General features: G+C 44.0%; 1 protein-coding gene across 1 annotated transcript in view; it reads right to left on the bottom strand.

Annotated features, from left to right (window-relative positions):
- LOC129833650 (netrin receptor DCC-like) overlaps positions 1-17207 on the bottom strand; it is a gene marked incomplete at its 5' end in the record, with an annotated part of 322538 nt that overhangs the window by 112345 nt on the left and 192986 nt on the right. The window contains one exon of the mRNA XM_055898366.1: positions 3389-3519. Within this exon, the coding sequence (XP_055754341.1) occupies positions 3389-3519 (131 nt within the window). The remainder of the gene's footprint in view (positions 1-3388; positions 3520-17207) is intronic.

Raw genomic sequence — 17207 nt, 5'->3', positions numbered from 1 at the left:
CCCTATTCCCTATATAGTGCACTACTTTAGACTAGAGCCCCATAAAGGAAATAGGGTGCCATTTGGGATGTAAACTATAATGTTCAATCCAACGTGACCGGATCTGGAAGGTCGCTCTGGAAAATGACTATAATCCAGTTTAATCCATTGTTCCATCATCACGAGGCGTTAGAGTAGATTCATTTCCCCACTGAGCAGTTTGAGAGACACCTTTTAAAAAAATCATGTTTACCTTTCATTTAACTAGGCAAGTAAGCTAACAACTTCTTATGGCTGCAATCCCGTTAACGGGATGATATGACAACAGCCAGTGAAAGTGCAGGGCGCCAAATTCAAAAAACAGAAATCTCATAATTAAAATTCCTCAGACATACATGTGTTTTATACCATTTTAAAGGTCGTCTTGTTGTTAATCCCTCCAAAGTGTCCGATTTCAAACAGGATTTTCAGCGAAAGCACTACAAACGATTATGTTAGGTCACCACCAAACCACAATAAGCACAGCCATTTGTCCAGCGAAAGATAGCTTTCACAAAAAGCACAAATAGAGATAAAATGAATCACTAACCTTTGATGATCTTCATCAGATGACACTCATAGGACTTCATGTTACACAATACATGTATGTTTTGTTTGATAAAGTTCATATTTATATTTCAAAAATCTGATTTTTTGGCGCGTTACATTCACTAGTTCCAAAAACATCCAGTGATTTTGCATAGCCACATCGTTTCAACAGAAATACTCATCATAAATGTAGATGATAATACAAGTTATACACATGGAATTATAGATATACCTCTCCTTAATTGAACCGCTGTGTCAGATTTTAAAAAATAGTTGCGGAAAAAGCAAACCATGCAATAATCTGAGACAGAGCTCAGAACAATAGCCAAATTAGCCGCCATGTTGGAGTCAACAGAAACCAGAAATGACATGATGAATATTCCCTTAGCTTTAATGATCTTCATCAGAATGCACTCCCAGGAATCCCAGGTCCACAATAAATACTTGATTTGTTCGATAATGTCCGTTATTTATGTCCAATTAGCTACTTTGGTTAGCGCGTTTGATAAAACAATTCCAAAGTCACGAAGCGTGTTCACTAAAACCTGATGAAATGTCCAAAAGTTCCGTAACAGTCAGTAGAAACATGTCAAACGATGTATTGAATCAATCTTTAGAATGTTGTTAACATATATCTTGAATAACGTTCCAACCAGAGAATTACAGTGACATTTGAACGCGCGTGGTCAAAGAATGTTCACCTCATGGCAGTGGTGACTCATTCTACTCTCATTCGGCTCCCCTTCACAGTGGAGTCATCAGACAAAGTTCTACAGACTGTAGGAAGTGAATACTCATTTATTTCTCGCTGTGATTTCAATGGGATCTTGGTTAAAACTCTACCAGCCTCAGAATTTCCACTTCCTGTTTTTCTCAGGTTTTTGCCTGCCATATGAGTTCTGTTATACTCACAGACATAATTCAAACAGTTTTAGAAACTTCTGATTGTTTTTCATCCAATACTAATAATATGCATATATTAGTAACTGGGACTGAGGAGCAGGCCGTTTACTCTGGGCACCTTTCATTCAAGCTACTCAATACTGCCCCTGCAGCCATAAGAAGTTAATGACAAAATCTTATTTTCAATGACAGCCTAGGAACAGTTAACTGCTTTGTTAAGGGGCAGAAGGACAGATTTTTACCTTGTCGGCTTGGGGATTCGAGCTTGCAACCTTTCGGTTACTAGTCCAACGCTCAAATCACTAGGCCGCCTCCACACTCTAACCACTAGACTACCTGCCACCTCTACACTCTAACCACTAGACTACCTGCCACCTCTACACTCTAACCACTAGACTACCTGCCGCCTCTACACTCTAACCACTAGACTACCTGCCGCCTCTACACTCTAACCACTAGGCTACCTGCCGCCCCTTCCATGACCTTTCCATGACCTCCTCATGTGGTTTTATCTTCTGAAGGTGACTCTTTATTACATCTAGTCTAGACTAGCCGATGCCGTGGCAGCTAGATTCACATTTAATTTATATCGTATTGTTCTGTTTCTATCCACCAATAGAAATAGCTATAGAACTGATCCTTGACTTGCTATTCACTGACAACTGCTACTCTTTGACAGAAAATACTATTAGAAAACGAATAGGAATAACTCTGTCTCAGACCAACACTTCTGCTTTTGAATGGGCATTCTATCTCTCAGGGTTTCTACTGCAAATGGTGAAATAAACTAGTAAGGAAAAGGGGATATCTAGTCAGTTGTCCAACTGAATGTATTCAACTGAAAAGTGTCTTTCCACGTTTAACCCAACCCCTCTGAATCAGAGAGGTGCGGGGGAGGGGGGGTACATTCGTCGACATCCAGGTCTTCGGCGCCCCGGAGAACAGTAGGTTAACTACCTTGCGGTATCCAGGTTAACAGAAAAACACTGAGATAAGACAAGGATTAGTAGAATAAGTCCAAGACTGGAACATCTAGGCAAAGATCTGGCATGCACTTCCCTCTCTTTATCCACTTACTTCCTAAAAACCCCTCTCTATCAGCCTCAACTAGCAGGAGGGAGAGCAGAGTACAGCAGAAGAGAGGAAACAAGCCCTCCTCAGAAGCCAAACGGAGCACGTTGGGCCCCAGCCACTGAAGCCTGTAGGGGACCCAGCCACTGCAAGCTGTTTTTTCTGAAACACAACACAACTTTTGGCCTGTACTAAATCCCTCTGCCACTCCAGGGATCCACTCTGGCATAAACAGGCTGTCTGGTAGCAGCACGGCAGCTCATTCCTGATTCTAGCAATGTGTTTAATCAAGCGTTCAGGTTCATACAGACAGACCCAACTAGCTGGAGGGGGAAGTAGAGATATTTCAGTCCATAAAATAGAGCTCCTGTGGGTCTCAGAGTAAAGAGTACGTCAACTTTTGAAAGTCCAACAGCCCAACTCGTCAGACCAATATTTAAAAATAAAAAAATTCTGATGGTGCAATCTACTTAAAGCATTGACATTTTGCAACTGATACACATGATATGCATGTGTTAATTGAAAAGCATTCCAGGTGATTACCTCGTGATACTGGTTGAGAGAATGACAAGAGTGTGCAAACCTGTCATCAAGTCAAAGGGTGACTACATTGAAGAATCTCAAAAATGAAATATATTTTGATTTGTTTAACACTTTGTTGGTTACTACATGATTCCATATGTGTTATTTAAACTATTTGATGTGTTCACTATTATTATACAATGTAGAAAATAGTAAAAAAAAATAATGCAAAACCCCTGAAATGAGTAGGTGTGTCCAAACTTTTGACAGGTACTGTATACTTACACACATTATATATCTTGAATGACAAAATGCATGTACTCACTCTTGACAGGACTACTTCCAAGGAGATGTTCTGTGGAGGGCCACTTGGTACTGTGGAGGAGAAACACAGAAACACACGTGAGTCTTGAAATACAAACAGCTTTACCGCATGTGTAACAGATGTGGCAGTTCAGCAATTGATGAGTGAAGACCTATTACAGTCCTGTCGTGATGAAGTAGACCAACATGCAGAGCACTGAACACCTCATTAACATACATCTGTCCTTCCACTTTAGAGCACTGAACACTTAATTAACATAAATATGTCACTCCACTGCAGAGCACTGAACACTTAATTAACATAAATATGTCATTCCACTATAGAGCACTGAACACTTAATTAACATAAATATGTCACTCCACTGCAGAGCACTGAACACTTAATTAACATAAATATGTCATTCCACTGCAGAGCACTGAACACTTAATTAACATAAATATGTCATTCCACTGCAGAGCACTGAACACTTAATTAACATAAATATATCAGTCCACTGCAGAGCACTGAACACTTAATTAACATAAATATGTCATTCCACTATAGAGCACTGAACACTTAATTAACATAAATATGTCACTCCACTGCAGAGCACTGAACACTTAATTAACATAAATATGTCATTCCACTGCAGAGCACTGAACACTTAATTAACATAAATATGTCATTCCACTATAGAGCACTGAACACTTAATTAACATAAATATGTCATTCCACTATAGAGCACTGAACACTTAATTAACATAAATATGTCATTCCACTATAGAGCACTGAACACTTAATTAACATAAATATGTCATTCCACTGCAGAGCACTGAACACTTATTTAACATAAATATGTCATTCCACTATAGAGCACTGAACACTTAATTAACATAAATATGTCATTCCACTATAGAGCACTGAACACTTAATTAACATAAATATGTCATTCCACTTTGGAGCACTGAACACTTAATTAACATAAATATGTCATTCCACTGCAGAGCACTGAACACTTATTTAACATAAATATGTCATTCCACTATAGAGCACTGAACACTTAATTAACATAAATATGTCATTCCACTATAGAGCACTGAACACTTAATTAACATAAATATGTCATTCCACTTTGGAGCACTGAACACTTAATTAACATAAATATGTCATTCCACTTTGGAGCACTGAACACTTAATTAACATAAATCTGTCATTCCACTTTGGAGCACTGAACACTTGAAGAATAATTAAAAGACAACTTTTTTCCATCTTTGTAACATTGCAAAAATCTGAAACTGTGCCAAAAAGGATACAGAAAAGGTCATCCACGCTTTTGTCACTTCTAGATTAAAGTACTGCAATGCTCAACCTTCCGGCTACCCGGATAAAGCACTAAATAATCTTCAGTTGGTGCTAAACACCACTGCTAGAATCTTGACTAGAACCAAACAATTTGATCATATGACTCCAGTGCTAGCCTCTCTACACTGGCTTCCTGTTAAGGCTAGGGCTGATTTCAAGGTTTTACTGCTAACCTACAAAGCATTACATGGGCTTGCTCCAACCTATCTCTCTGATTGGTCCTGTCGTACATACCTACACGTACGCTACGGTCACAAGATGCAGGCCTCCTTATTGTCACTAGAATTTCTAAGCAAACAGCTGGAGGCAGGGCTTTCTCCTATAGAGCTCCAGTTTTATGGAATGGTCTGCCTATCCATGTAAGAGACACAGACTCGGTCTCGACCTTTAAGTCTATATTGAAGACTCATCTCTTCAGTAGGTCCTATGATTGAGTGTAGTCTGGCCCAGGAGTGTGAAGGTGAACGGAAAGGCACTGGAGCGACGAACCGCCCTTGCTGTCTCTGCCTGGCCGGTTCCCCTCTCTCCACTGGGATTCTCTGCCTCTGACCCTATTACAGGGGCTGAGTCACTGGCTTACTGGTGCTCTTCCATACTGTCCCTTGGAGGGGTGCGTCATTTGAGTGGGTTGAGTCACTGATGTGATCTTCCTGTACGGGTTGGCGCCGCCTTGGGTTCGTGCCGTGTGGGAGATCTTCGTGGGCTATACTCGGCCTTGTCTCAGGGTAGAAAGTTGGTGGTCTTTTGATATCCCTCTAGTGGTGTGGGGGCTGTGCTTTGGCAAAACTGGGTGGGGTTATATCCTGCTTGGTTGGCCCTGTCTGGGGGTATCATAGGACGGGGTCACAGTGTCTCCCGACCCGTCCTGTCTCAGCCTCCAGTATTTATGCTGCAGTAGTTTGTGTCAGGGGCTAGGGTCAGTCTGTTATGTCTGGTGTAATTCTCCTGTCTTATCTGGAGTCCTGTGTGATTTTAAGTATGCTCCCTCTAATTCTCTCTCTCTCTCTCCCCTCCCGGAGGACCTGAGCCCTAGGATCATGCCTCAGGACGACCTGGCCTGATGACTCCTTGCTGTCCCCAGTCGACCTGGTCGTGTTGCTGCTCCAGTTGCAACTGTTCTGCCTACGGCTATGGGAAACTGACCTTTTCACCGGATGTGCTACCTTGTTTCGACTCTCTCTCTCTACCGCACCTGCTGTCTCGCACTTGCTGACCTGTTGCACCCTCTACAACCACTGTGATTATTATTATTTGACCATGCTCGTCATCTATGAAAGTTTGAATATCTTGGCCATGTTCTGTTATAATCTCCACACGGCACAGCCAGAAGAGGACTGGCCACCCCTCATAGCCTGGTTCATCTCTAGGTTTCTTCCTAGGTTTTGGCCTTTCTAGGGAGTTTTTCCTAGCCACCGTGCTTCTACACCTGCATTGCTTGCTGTTTGGGGTTTTAGGCTGGGTTTCTGTACAGCACTTTGTGACATCAGCTGATGTAAGAAGGGCTTTATAAATACATTTCACTGATTGTTTGATTACAGTTTTTCTCAATCGCTTTGGCTAACTTTTTTGAAACAGTCTTAACATTCTCTAAACTGTAAGGGCAATTGCCACAACTGTTTTTGTGGGACATCACAACTCTATTGCATGTCTGCAAAATGTAGTAACTCAGCCAAAACATTTAATTAATGCTTCAAAACCTAGTTATTGTGTCAGTAAAATGTCCAATGACACCAAAATGACAAGTGGTTTTGTCATCGTGTAAAAGGCCCTACTGGTAAAAATCTTGAGATGTTTTTTCACCCTGGAAATGGTTTTAAATATATAAATGTCCGTTTTGTTGACACTGACTGCTTACTGTACTATACCAGAAGGTCAGTTGTGTCTTGCTGAGCTTTTTAGATCCCGATTTCAAACAGTCAAAGGTCTAAGTTTACCGGGAAAAGTCAATACTGTACAATACTGTGGTACACAGAAAAAGGACATGCATATTTGTATATATACAGTACATTTACTTTTTTAGCAACGTGTTACACCTACACAGAACATTCACATTTGAGTGTCCATTTTTACATACAGTTACATACACTTAAGTTCAGCGAATGAGCGAGTCGTAAATTTCGGGGTTTCCTAGTTCCGACTAGCATATACAGTTGAAGTCGAAAGTTTACATACACTTAGGTTGGAGTCATTAAAACTCGTTTTTCAACAACTCCAGAAATTTCTTGTTTAACAAACTATAGTTTTGGCAAGTCGGTTAGGACATCTACTTTGTGCATGACACAAGTAATTCTTCCAACAATTGTATACAGACAGATTATTTAACTTATAATTCACTGTATAACAATTCCAGTTGGTCAGAAGTTTACATTCACTAAGTAGACTGTGCCTTTAAAAAGCTTGGAAAATTCCAGAAAATTATGTCATGGCTTTAGAAGCTTCTGATAGGCTAATTGACATAATTTGAGTTAATTGGAGGTTTACCTGTGGATGTATTTCAAGGCCTACCTTCAAACTCAGTGCATCTTTGCTTGACATCATGGGGAAATCAAAAGAAATCAGCCAAGACCTCAGAAAGAAAATTGTAGACCTCCACAAGTCTGGATCATACTTGGGAGCAATTTCCAAACGCCTGAAGGTACCACGTTCATCTGTACAAACAATAGTACACAAGTATAAACACCATGGGACCACGCAGCCGTCATACCGCTCAGGAAGGAGACGCGTTCTGTCTCCTAGAGATGAACGTACTTTGGTGCGAAAAGTGCAAATCAATCCCAGAACAACAGCAAAGGACCTTGTGAAGATGCTGGAGGAAACAGGTACAAAAGTATCTATATCCACAGTAAAACGAGTCCTATATCGACATAACCTGAAAGGCCGCTCAGCAAGGAAGAAGCCACTGCTCCAAAACCGCCATAAAAAAAGCCAGACTACGGTTTGCAACTGCACATGGTGACAAAGATTGTAGTTTTTGGAAAAATGTCCTCTGGTCTGAAATAGAACTGTTTGGCCATAATGACAACCGTTATGTTTGGAGGAAAAAGCCGAAGAACACCATCCCAACTGTGAAGCATGGGGGTGGCAGCATCATGTTGTGAGGTTGCTTTTCTGCAGGAGGGTCTGGTGCACTTCACAAAATAGATGGCATCATGAGGAACGAAAATTATGTGGATATATTAAAGCAACATCTCAAGACATCAGTCAGGAAGTTAATTACTAATTGAGTGTATATATTCTTCTGACCCACTGAGAATGTGATGAAAGAACTAAAAGCTGAAATAAATCTTTCTCTCTCGTATTATTCTGACATTTCACATTCTAAAAATAAAGTGGTGATCCTAACTGAACTAAAACAGGGAATTTATACTAGGATTAAATGTCAGTAATTGTGAAAAACTGAGTTTAAATGTATTTGGCTAAGGTGTATGTAAACTTTCGACTTCAACTGTATTTCTTACATGTAAAGTCATATATAGTGAACAGAAGATTTGCCACAAAATCCATACAACAAAAACAAACAAGAACCCAGCAACAATGAAAAAAACTGTGGTAGTTCTGTAAAAAACACTTCATTGTATCTCCTCACAAAACAAAACAAGTTCCCATCCTCTTGGTGGACATCCTGTTGCTCTTGTTGGTCTTGCCAGAGATTTTCATCAACATCACATCTGATGTTTTTCCTTGGGATGCACCGGAGGGGAAAAATCTCCTCGTGTGGTGCAATGATCGCCTGTGATGTGATGTCCTCACACAAGCAGCATTCATGGCATCTAACAGAGACATCTGATCGTGTGTCCGATAGTCAGATACTTTCCACTGCTGAAACTCTTCTATTGGATTCTGGTGGAAGGAACTCCATTATTATCCTTTCATGGGCAGCAAACCATTCCCTGACAATGTTGTTTCGGTGGAAGCTGACATTATCCAACACAATTACGTAATCTGGTCTAATTTAACCTCTTTGGTGTTCTGGTGTTAGGTCTCTGTAAAGTGTATTTAGGAAGGCCAGGAGAAATTGGGTGTTATAGGGCCCAATGTGTGGAATATGTGTTCTCACAGCATTCTCAGAAATGGCAGCACACATTGTAATATTGCTCCCCACGTTGGCCTGGTGTGCCAATTGTGGCTCGGTGTCCAATGAGATTGCGGCCACGTCTCCTGCCTTTGGCCAGATTGAACCCAGCCTCGTCCACAGAAAACAAGAATGTGGGTCATTTCATGTCCTTCCAGCTCCATTATTCTCTATATAGTAACACAGAAACAGAATATAAAGTTAGTTTTGCATAGCCTATTCTAGAATCAGACAGTTCAGTAAACTATAACTTTTTTCTGTTCTTATGGCTATCTACAACGTCAAGAAGTATATACAGGCCTCATTGAAGTACAGTAAAACTCCCTGTACTATATACTATGTGCACACCAATGGTTTTCCTTGACATACTGGTACCGCAGCTGCTTCACCTAGAAGGCCAGCATCCGGAAGTCGCCTCTTCACTGTTGACGTTGAGACTGGTGTTTTGCTGGTACTATTTAATGAAGCTGCCAGTTGAGAACTTGTGAGGCATCTGTTTCTCAAACTAGACAATCTAATGTACCTGTCCTCTTGCTCAGTTGTGCACCGGGGCCTCCCACTCCTCTTTCTATTCTGGTTAGAGCCAGTTTGCACTGTTCTGTGAAGGGAGTAGTACACAGCGTTGTACGAGATCTTCAGTTTCTTGGCAATTTCTCGCATGGAATAGCCTTCATTAATCAGAACAAGAATAGGCTGACGAGTTTCAGAAGAAAGTTCTTTGTTTCTGGTCATTTTGAGCCTGTAATCGAACTCACAAATGCTGATTCGTGAAAAGTCATTAATAAACAAATTAGGCATTTTTGGGCTGTCTTGATACAACATTTTGAACACAAATGCAATGGTTAATTTGATCAATCTAAAACGTTGCACATACACTGCTTCCATCTAGTGGCCAAAATCTAAATTGTACCTGGGCTGGAAAAATACATTATGGCCTTTCTCTTGCATTTCAAAGATGATGGTACAAAAAAAATACAAAATAACGGTTGTTTTTTTCTTTGTATTATCTTTTACCAGAACTATTGTGTTATATTCTACTACATTCCTTACACATTTCCACAAACGTCAAAGTGTTTCCTTTCAAATGGTAATAACAAAATGCACATCCTTGCTTCAGGGCCTGAGCTACAGACAGTTAGAATTGGATGTCATTTTAGGTGAAAATTTAAAAAAGGGGACAATCCTTAAGAGGTTTAAAAAAATAAAGATATATGTATTGTTCAAGAATTGAGCCAAAGCGATTGAGAAGAACTGTAAATAAAATAACTCTGTCATTCCACTGTAGAGCCCTGAACATGAATCATCAAGTTGCCATTTAAGTAATTGAAGTACATATCCTGTGGAAACGGTTAAATCAGTCAGAGGAAGGAAGGAAACAGTTTTTCTTTCAGGTACGGATGAAGTGTCCGTGTCCCAAATTGCACTACTTTTGACCAGGGCCCAATATGGCTCTATTCAAAAGTAGTGCACTATATAGGGAAAAGGTTGCCATTTGGAACAAATCCCTAGTCTGAGATCATTTAGAACAAAGGAAATGGTGGCATTAAAGAGACTTCATCAGGCTTATCTACGACAGGTCCTTTCCGGCCCGGCCAATGGGCATGCAGGATAAAAACGACCCCTTTCGAATCTTTAGAATGACCTGATTAAGTAACATGAATGACATGTAACAAGACTGACCTTTATACAGAACTCATCCATCATGACAGCATTCTATACACTCAGAGGAAGAGGCCACTGGAGACCACCATACTTTAAACAGCTATTATAATGGAGGGGGTGGGGGGGTGGGGGGGGGGGTTGCCATCACCTGTTATGGGGGGGGGGGGGGGGGGGGGGTTACGACAAGAAACATTACACATATATTTTGAAACTGCTTCTGAATATGTGAATCAAAAAGGTATTGAAGGGACAGTATGATATTCGGTGAGGGAATGTTGGCGTACCCATAGTCGTTGCAGTCATTGCGCTAATGCTAGTTAGCATTGGCTCGCAAAACTATCTCTAACTTCCTTCGTGCTGTCATGACTCTCCTGTGACGATCTGAAGGATCAGGTCACAGTGGATCCGTCTCTACAGCGTGCTCTGTCTCGTAGAGGGGGAATGTCATGACTCTCCTGTGATGATCTGAAGGATCAGGTCACAGTGGATCCGTCTCTACAGCGTGCTCTCTCTCGTAGAGGGGGAATGTCATGACTCTCCTGTGATGATCTGAAGGATCAGATCCCAGTGGGTCCCTCTCTACAGCGTGCTCTCTCTCGTAGAGGGGGAATGTCATGACTCTCCTGTGATGATCTGAAGGATCAGGTCACAATGGATCCGTCTCTACAGCGTGCTCTGTCTCGTAGAGGGGAAATGAAGGGGAGAGCAGGAAGTCGGCTGTTTTTTGACGGTCGTAAATACCTAAACTCCTTTCCCCATTCTGCCAAGATGAACGTTGAGAATCCCTTTGTTACCACAGAGAAAGACATTGCAGTACGGTAACCTCACAAGGTCTTCTAATGTAACAATATTTCTCTATTCCAACCAGTTGGAATGGTCCGTGGGCATTTAAACAATAATCATGTCCAACATTTCCTGCATGGTGATATCATTAAAGACGTTATAACGGAAACATTGTAACTTTAAGAGCTTTCACAATGTATCAGATTTACATCAAAATGTTGTGGAATGTATATGATTAAATATGAAACTATTTGTGAGAAGATGTAATGTGATGTCGGGCTTCTAAACAAGAAACTTGTTTAGATATAAAGTTTTAACTAGTCAGTGGACACGCCCCGTGAGCTCAAACATTACACCAGGCGTCATGGAACTGCCCTCCAAGCTAATAAAGGACTCCTGACAAAATGTTCATTAGATCAGAAAACATGAAGCGGTAGCTACACGTTGAAATGGTTGGCAACTCTACAAAAGTCAAAAACGCAACGACGGGAGTTCCCACTTTGAAACGGCTGGAACTCAAACTTTCAAAAGAGAATAAGTACTACCCGATGCCAAAGAGACCCACGGTAAGCCGGACGTCTCGAATGGTTAAGAAATCTGCAAACTAGAGTCAATTATTCAGGCTGCAGCTATTTAAATACTTTAGTCTGTTAAAAACATCCGTTCTAAGAACAGTTCCGAACAGTACTCTGAAGTATCCAATATAACAACTACAACCACGAAAGATCTTGGGACTTCTGGAAAACGCAACCAGAGACTCTCTGATGAACTATTATCCAGCAGACGGACAGGCGAGAGCAGAGAGGGACAACAAAGGCCTACACTCGTAAATATGTAAATTGCTATTTCTTTTCGAATGAGTGGCTGTTCACATTAAAAGTATTAGCATTTAATGAGTGCAATTGTCAACTGTATTACAGTGAATCATCTTTGAGTGTCCCGCTCTTGAACTGTCCCTACCCCTTTCCTTTGTCTACCAAGCCGTCATATCGGCTTAGCCCACTAGGGACTTTTCTATTATGTCAGTAAACAATGTATGACCTATAGTGTGTGTTTATGTAATTCTGGGATTTATTTAAGTTAGTTAGTACATAAATAATTAAGCCAATTTGTATATCGCTGATTCATGATCTAGGCTAGGGTTCGTGCAGATATCCAAGGGTTTGCGACATTCAGAATATGACTGATGAGGTAATAATACATTAACAAGTGACTGTAATCGATATGATATGAAAATATCGGAAGAGTTAATTTGTGATATAAATACTCTTTAAACATTTTCCCGTGGTGCCCCTACTTCCTATTTAATTCAAGTGACACGATTAGTTTAATCGCATAATTAAATTACACATAGAGAATTGATTTAATAATATAAAGTCTTCACATTTAACGTTATTCAACGCTACGACAATACTGTACTCAGAGACATTCAACCATTATCCGCGAGTTCATCTGACTCTGAGGAAGTAATTGACAGAATCTCGCACTATCCCTTTAAGCAAGAAGTACTATAGCCATTTCAAGTGTAAATTATTTTTAACCCAGTTATGATGTTTATTGTTATCAGTTATCAGCGACAGCTCGATACTATCAAATACAGTTTTTTTGCAGATTAGACTATTCAGCTCATACAATTGACTGGAGAGGTGTAGTGAGCATTGTTCTGGCAGTACACAGTCCACAGGTGGTGTTGGGTACTAAGGAGGTTGGTGTCATGGCATGGCATGTGTGAGGCCAGCCGGGTACGGGTGCGTTGGGACCGAACTACCAGAATGGCATGGAGCCGTGGTGGACGAGTGACTGGCGTGTGGACTGGCGGCATGTAGGAGGCGAAAGGTCATTAATTACCTTGGAGAGAGAAAGGAGAAGCCAGCCGGCAGTAAAGAGAGAAAGAGAAGTGGCTGCAGCCGGCCCGGTGGATTCATTACGACAGCATTAATTAAGCAGGAGGTAGAAAAGGCAGCTCTTGGGGCTCATTTGAAACATTCAGCAAGCCACAGCTAATGGGATCTGACTGAAGATACTTGACTGCAGCCCTCGTAACCCTCTCAGCTCTGCAATGAAGGTAATACGATGAGACAATCAGGACCTATAAGAGAGTCCTGGGTGCCCGGGGAGGAGCTGAGAGGAGCTGGGAGGGATTAAGACAGGCTGAGAGAAGCTGGGAGGGGCTGAGAGGAGCTGGGAGGGGCTGAGAGGAGCTGGGAGGGGCTGAGAGGAGCTGGGAGGAAAAGGAGACCCTAGGGGTCCTTTTGGCACCTTGCTCTGAACAGAGAGAGAAAGATAGAGAGAGATATATGGAGAGAGAGATATATGGAGAGAGATAGAGAGAGCGATATGGAGAGAGATAGAGATATGGAGTGAGATAGAGAGAGAAAGAGATATATATGGAGAGAGATAGAGAGAGAGAGATATGGAGAGAGATAGAGAGAGAGAGATATGGAGAGAGATAGAGAGAGAGAGATATATGGAGAGAGGTAGAGAGAGCGATATAGAGAGAGATAGAGAGAGCGATATGGAGAGAGATTGAGAGAGAGATAGAGAGAGAGATATATGCAGAGAGAGAGAGAGAGCGATATGGAGAGAGATAGAGAGAGAGATAGAGAGAGAGATATATGGAGAGAGATGGAGAGAGAGAGAGAGAGAGATAGATAGAGAGATATATGGAGAGAGAGAGAGAGATAGATAGATAGAGAGAGAGAGAGAGAGAGAGAGAGAGAGAGAGAGAGAGAGAGAGAGAGAGAGAGACAGAGATATGGAGAGAGATAGAGATAGAGAGAGAGATATATATGGAGAGAGATAGAGAGAGAGATACGGAGAGAGATATATGGAGAGAGATAGAGAGAGAGATATGGAGAAAGATATATGGAGAGAGATATGGAGAGAGATACGGAGAGAGATACGGAGAGATATATATGGAGAGAGATAGAGAGAGAGATATGGAGAGATATATGGAGAGAGATATATGGAGAGAGATATGGAGAGAGATAGAGAGAGAGATAAGAGGGCGGAGTGGACTAGGCTCTGATCTCAGTGACAGAGAGATGGGGATGGAGAGAGAAGAAGAGATGGATTAGAGTGGAGTCTAGTGGGATAGGTTCTGATCTCAGTGACAGAGAGATGGGGATGGAGAGAGAAGAAGAGATGGATTAGAGTGGAGTCTAGTGGGATAGGTTCTGATCTCGGTGACAGAGAGATGGGGACGGAGAGAGAAGAAGAGATGGATTAGAGTGGAGTCTAGTGGGCTAGGCTCTGATCTCAGTGACAGAGAGATGGGGATGGAGAGAGAAGAAGAGATGGATTAGAGTGGAGTCTAGTGGGCTAGGCTCTGATCTCAGTGATAGAGATATGGGGATGGAGAGAGAAGAAGAGATGGATTAGAGTGGAGTCTAGTGGGCTAGGCTCTGATCTCAGTGACAGAGAGATGGGGATGGAGAGAGAAGAAGAGATGGATTAGAGTGGAGTCTAGTGGGCTAGGCTCTGATCTCAGTGACAGAGAGATGGGGATGGAGAGAGAAGAAGAGATGGATTAGAGTGGAGTCTAGTGGGCTAGGCTCTGATCTCAGTGACAGAGAGATGGGGATGGAGAGAGAAGAAGAGATGGATTAGAGTGGAGTCTAGTGGGATAGGTTCTGATCTCAGTGACAGAGAGATGGGTCCCTGCTCCTCTCAGCCTGCTTTCCCCCCCGATCCCTGTTCCTCTCAGTCTGCTTTCCCCCCTGATCCCTGCTCCTCTCAGCCTGCCTTCCCCCCTGATCCCTGCTCCTCTCAGTCTGCCTTCCCCCCTTGATGCCTGCTCCTCTCAGTCTGCTTTCCCCCCTGATCCCTGCTCCTCTCAGCCTGCCTTCCCCTCTGATCCCTGCTCCTCTCAGTCTACCTTCCCCCCTGATCCCTGCTCCTCTCAGCCTGCTTTCCCCCCGATCCCTGTTCCTCTCAGTCTGCTTTCCCCCCTGATCCCTGCTCCTCTCAGCCTGCCTTCCCCTCTGATCCCTGCTCCTCTCAGTCTGCTTTCCCCCACTGATCCCTGCTCCTCTCAGTCTGCTTTCCCCCCTGATCCCTGCTCCTCTCAGTCTGCTTTCCCCCCCTGATCCCTGCTCCTCTCAGTCTGCCTTCCCCCTGATCTGATCCCTGCTCCTCTCAGTCTGCCTTCCCCCTGATCTGATCCCTGCTCCTCTCAGTCTGCCTTTCCCCCCTGATCCCTGCTCCTCTCATTCTGCCTTTCCCCCCGATCCCTGCTCCTCTCAGCCTGCCTTTCCCCTCTGATCCCTGCTCCTCTCAGCCTGCCTTTCCCCCTGATCTGATCCCTGCTCCTCTCAGTCTACCTTCCCCTCTGATCCCTGCTCCTCTCAGTCTGCCTTCCCCTCTGATCCCTGCTCCTCTCAGTCTGCCTTCCCCTCTGATCCCTGCTCCTCTCAGTCTGCCTTCCCCTCTGATCCCTGCTCCTCTCAGCCTACCTTCCCCCCCTGATCCCTGCTCCTCTCAGCCTACCTTCCCCCCTGATCCCTGCTCCTCTCAGCCTACCTTCCCCCCTGATTCCTGCTCCTCTCAGCCTGCCTTCCCCCCTGATCCCTGCTCCTCTCAGTCTGCCTTCCCCCCTTGATCCCTGCTCCTCTCAGTCTGCTTTCCCCCCTGATCCCTGCTCCTCTCAGCCTGCCTTCCCCTCTGATCCCTGCTCCTCTCAGTCTACCTTCCCCCCTGATCCCTGCTCCTCTCAGTCTGCCTTCCCCCCTGATCCCTGCTCCTCTCAGTCTGCTTTCCCCCCTGATCCCTGCTCCTCTCAGCCTGCCTTCCCCCCTTGATCCCTGCTCCTCTCAGCCTACCTTCCCCCTCTGATCCCTGCTCCTCTCAGCCTGCCTTCCCCTCTGATCCCTGCTCCTCTCAGTCTGCCTTCCCCCCCGATCCCTGCTCCTCTCAGCCTGCCTTCCCCTCTGATCCCTGCTCCTCTCAGCCTGCCTTCCCCTCTGATCCCTGCTCCTCTCAGTCTGCTTTCCCCCACTGATCCCTGCTCCTCTCAGTCTGCTTTCCCCCCTGATCCCTGCTCCTCTCAGTCTGCTTTCCCCCCCTGATCCCTGCTCCTCTCAGTCTGCCTTCCCCCTGATCTGATCCCTGCTCCTCTCAGTCTGCCTTCCCCCCCTGATCCCTGCTCCTCTCAGTCTGCCTTTCCCCCCTGATCCCTGCTCCTCTCATTCTGCCTTTCCCCCCGATCCCTGCTCCTCTCAGCCTGCCTTTCCCCTCTGATCCCTGCTCCTCTCAGCCTGCCTTTCCCCCTGATCTGATCCCTGCTCCTCTCAGTCTACCTTCCCCTCTGATCCCTGCTCCTCTCAGTCTGCCTTCCCCTCTGATCCCTGCTCCTCTCAGTCTGCCTTCCCCTCTGATCCCTGCTCCTCTCAGTCTGCCTTCCCCTCTGATCCCTGCTCCTCTCAGCCTACCTTCCCCCCCTGATCCCTGCTCCTCTCAGCCTACCTTCCCCCCTGATCCCTGCTCCTCTCAGCCTACCTTCCCCCCTGATTCCTGCTCCTCTCAGCCTACCTTTCCCCTCTGATCCCTGCTCCTCTCAGCCTACCCTGATCCCTGCTCCTCTCAGCCTACCGTCCCCCTCTGATCCCTGCTCCTCTCAGTCTGCTTTCCCCCCTGATCCCTGCTCCTCTCAGCCTACCTTCCCCCCCTGATCCCTGCTCCTCTCAATCTGCTCCCCCCCCCCCCCCCTAGTAGAAGACCTACATGACAAAAAAAGTGAAAAGTCTGTCTGAGCGACTTGCAGTTTGCATTCATATCTCCACATCACAGACAACAGACAACACGCCAGCTTGAAGCATTTACAATGCTGCCCACTGGTGAGGGTTCATAAAAAGGCTGGACCGCTTCAATCCGTGAGAATTACCACAGAGCAGAGTCATAATCCCACGGTTAACAGTTAACACTTAAATCAATAGCTTGATGTTAGACAGCTAATCCCAGCTA

The sequence above is a fragment of the Salvelinus fontinalis genome, chromosome 2 (assembly GCF_029448725.1).
Source record: "Salvelinus fontinalis isolate EN_2023a chromosome 2, ASM2944872v1, whole genome shotgun sequence".
NCBI lineage: Eukaryota > Metazoa > Chordata > Actinopteri > Salmoniformes > Salmonidae > Salvelinus > Salvelinus fontinalis.
Note: the sequence above shows the minus strand (reverse complement) of the source record. Positions and strands in the feature narration are given on the sequence as shown.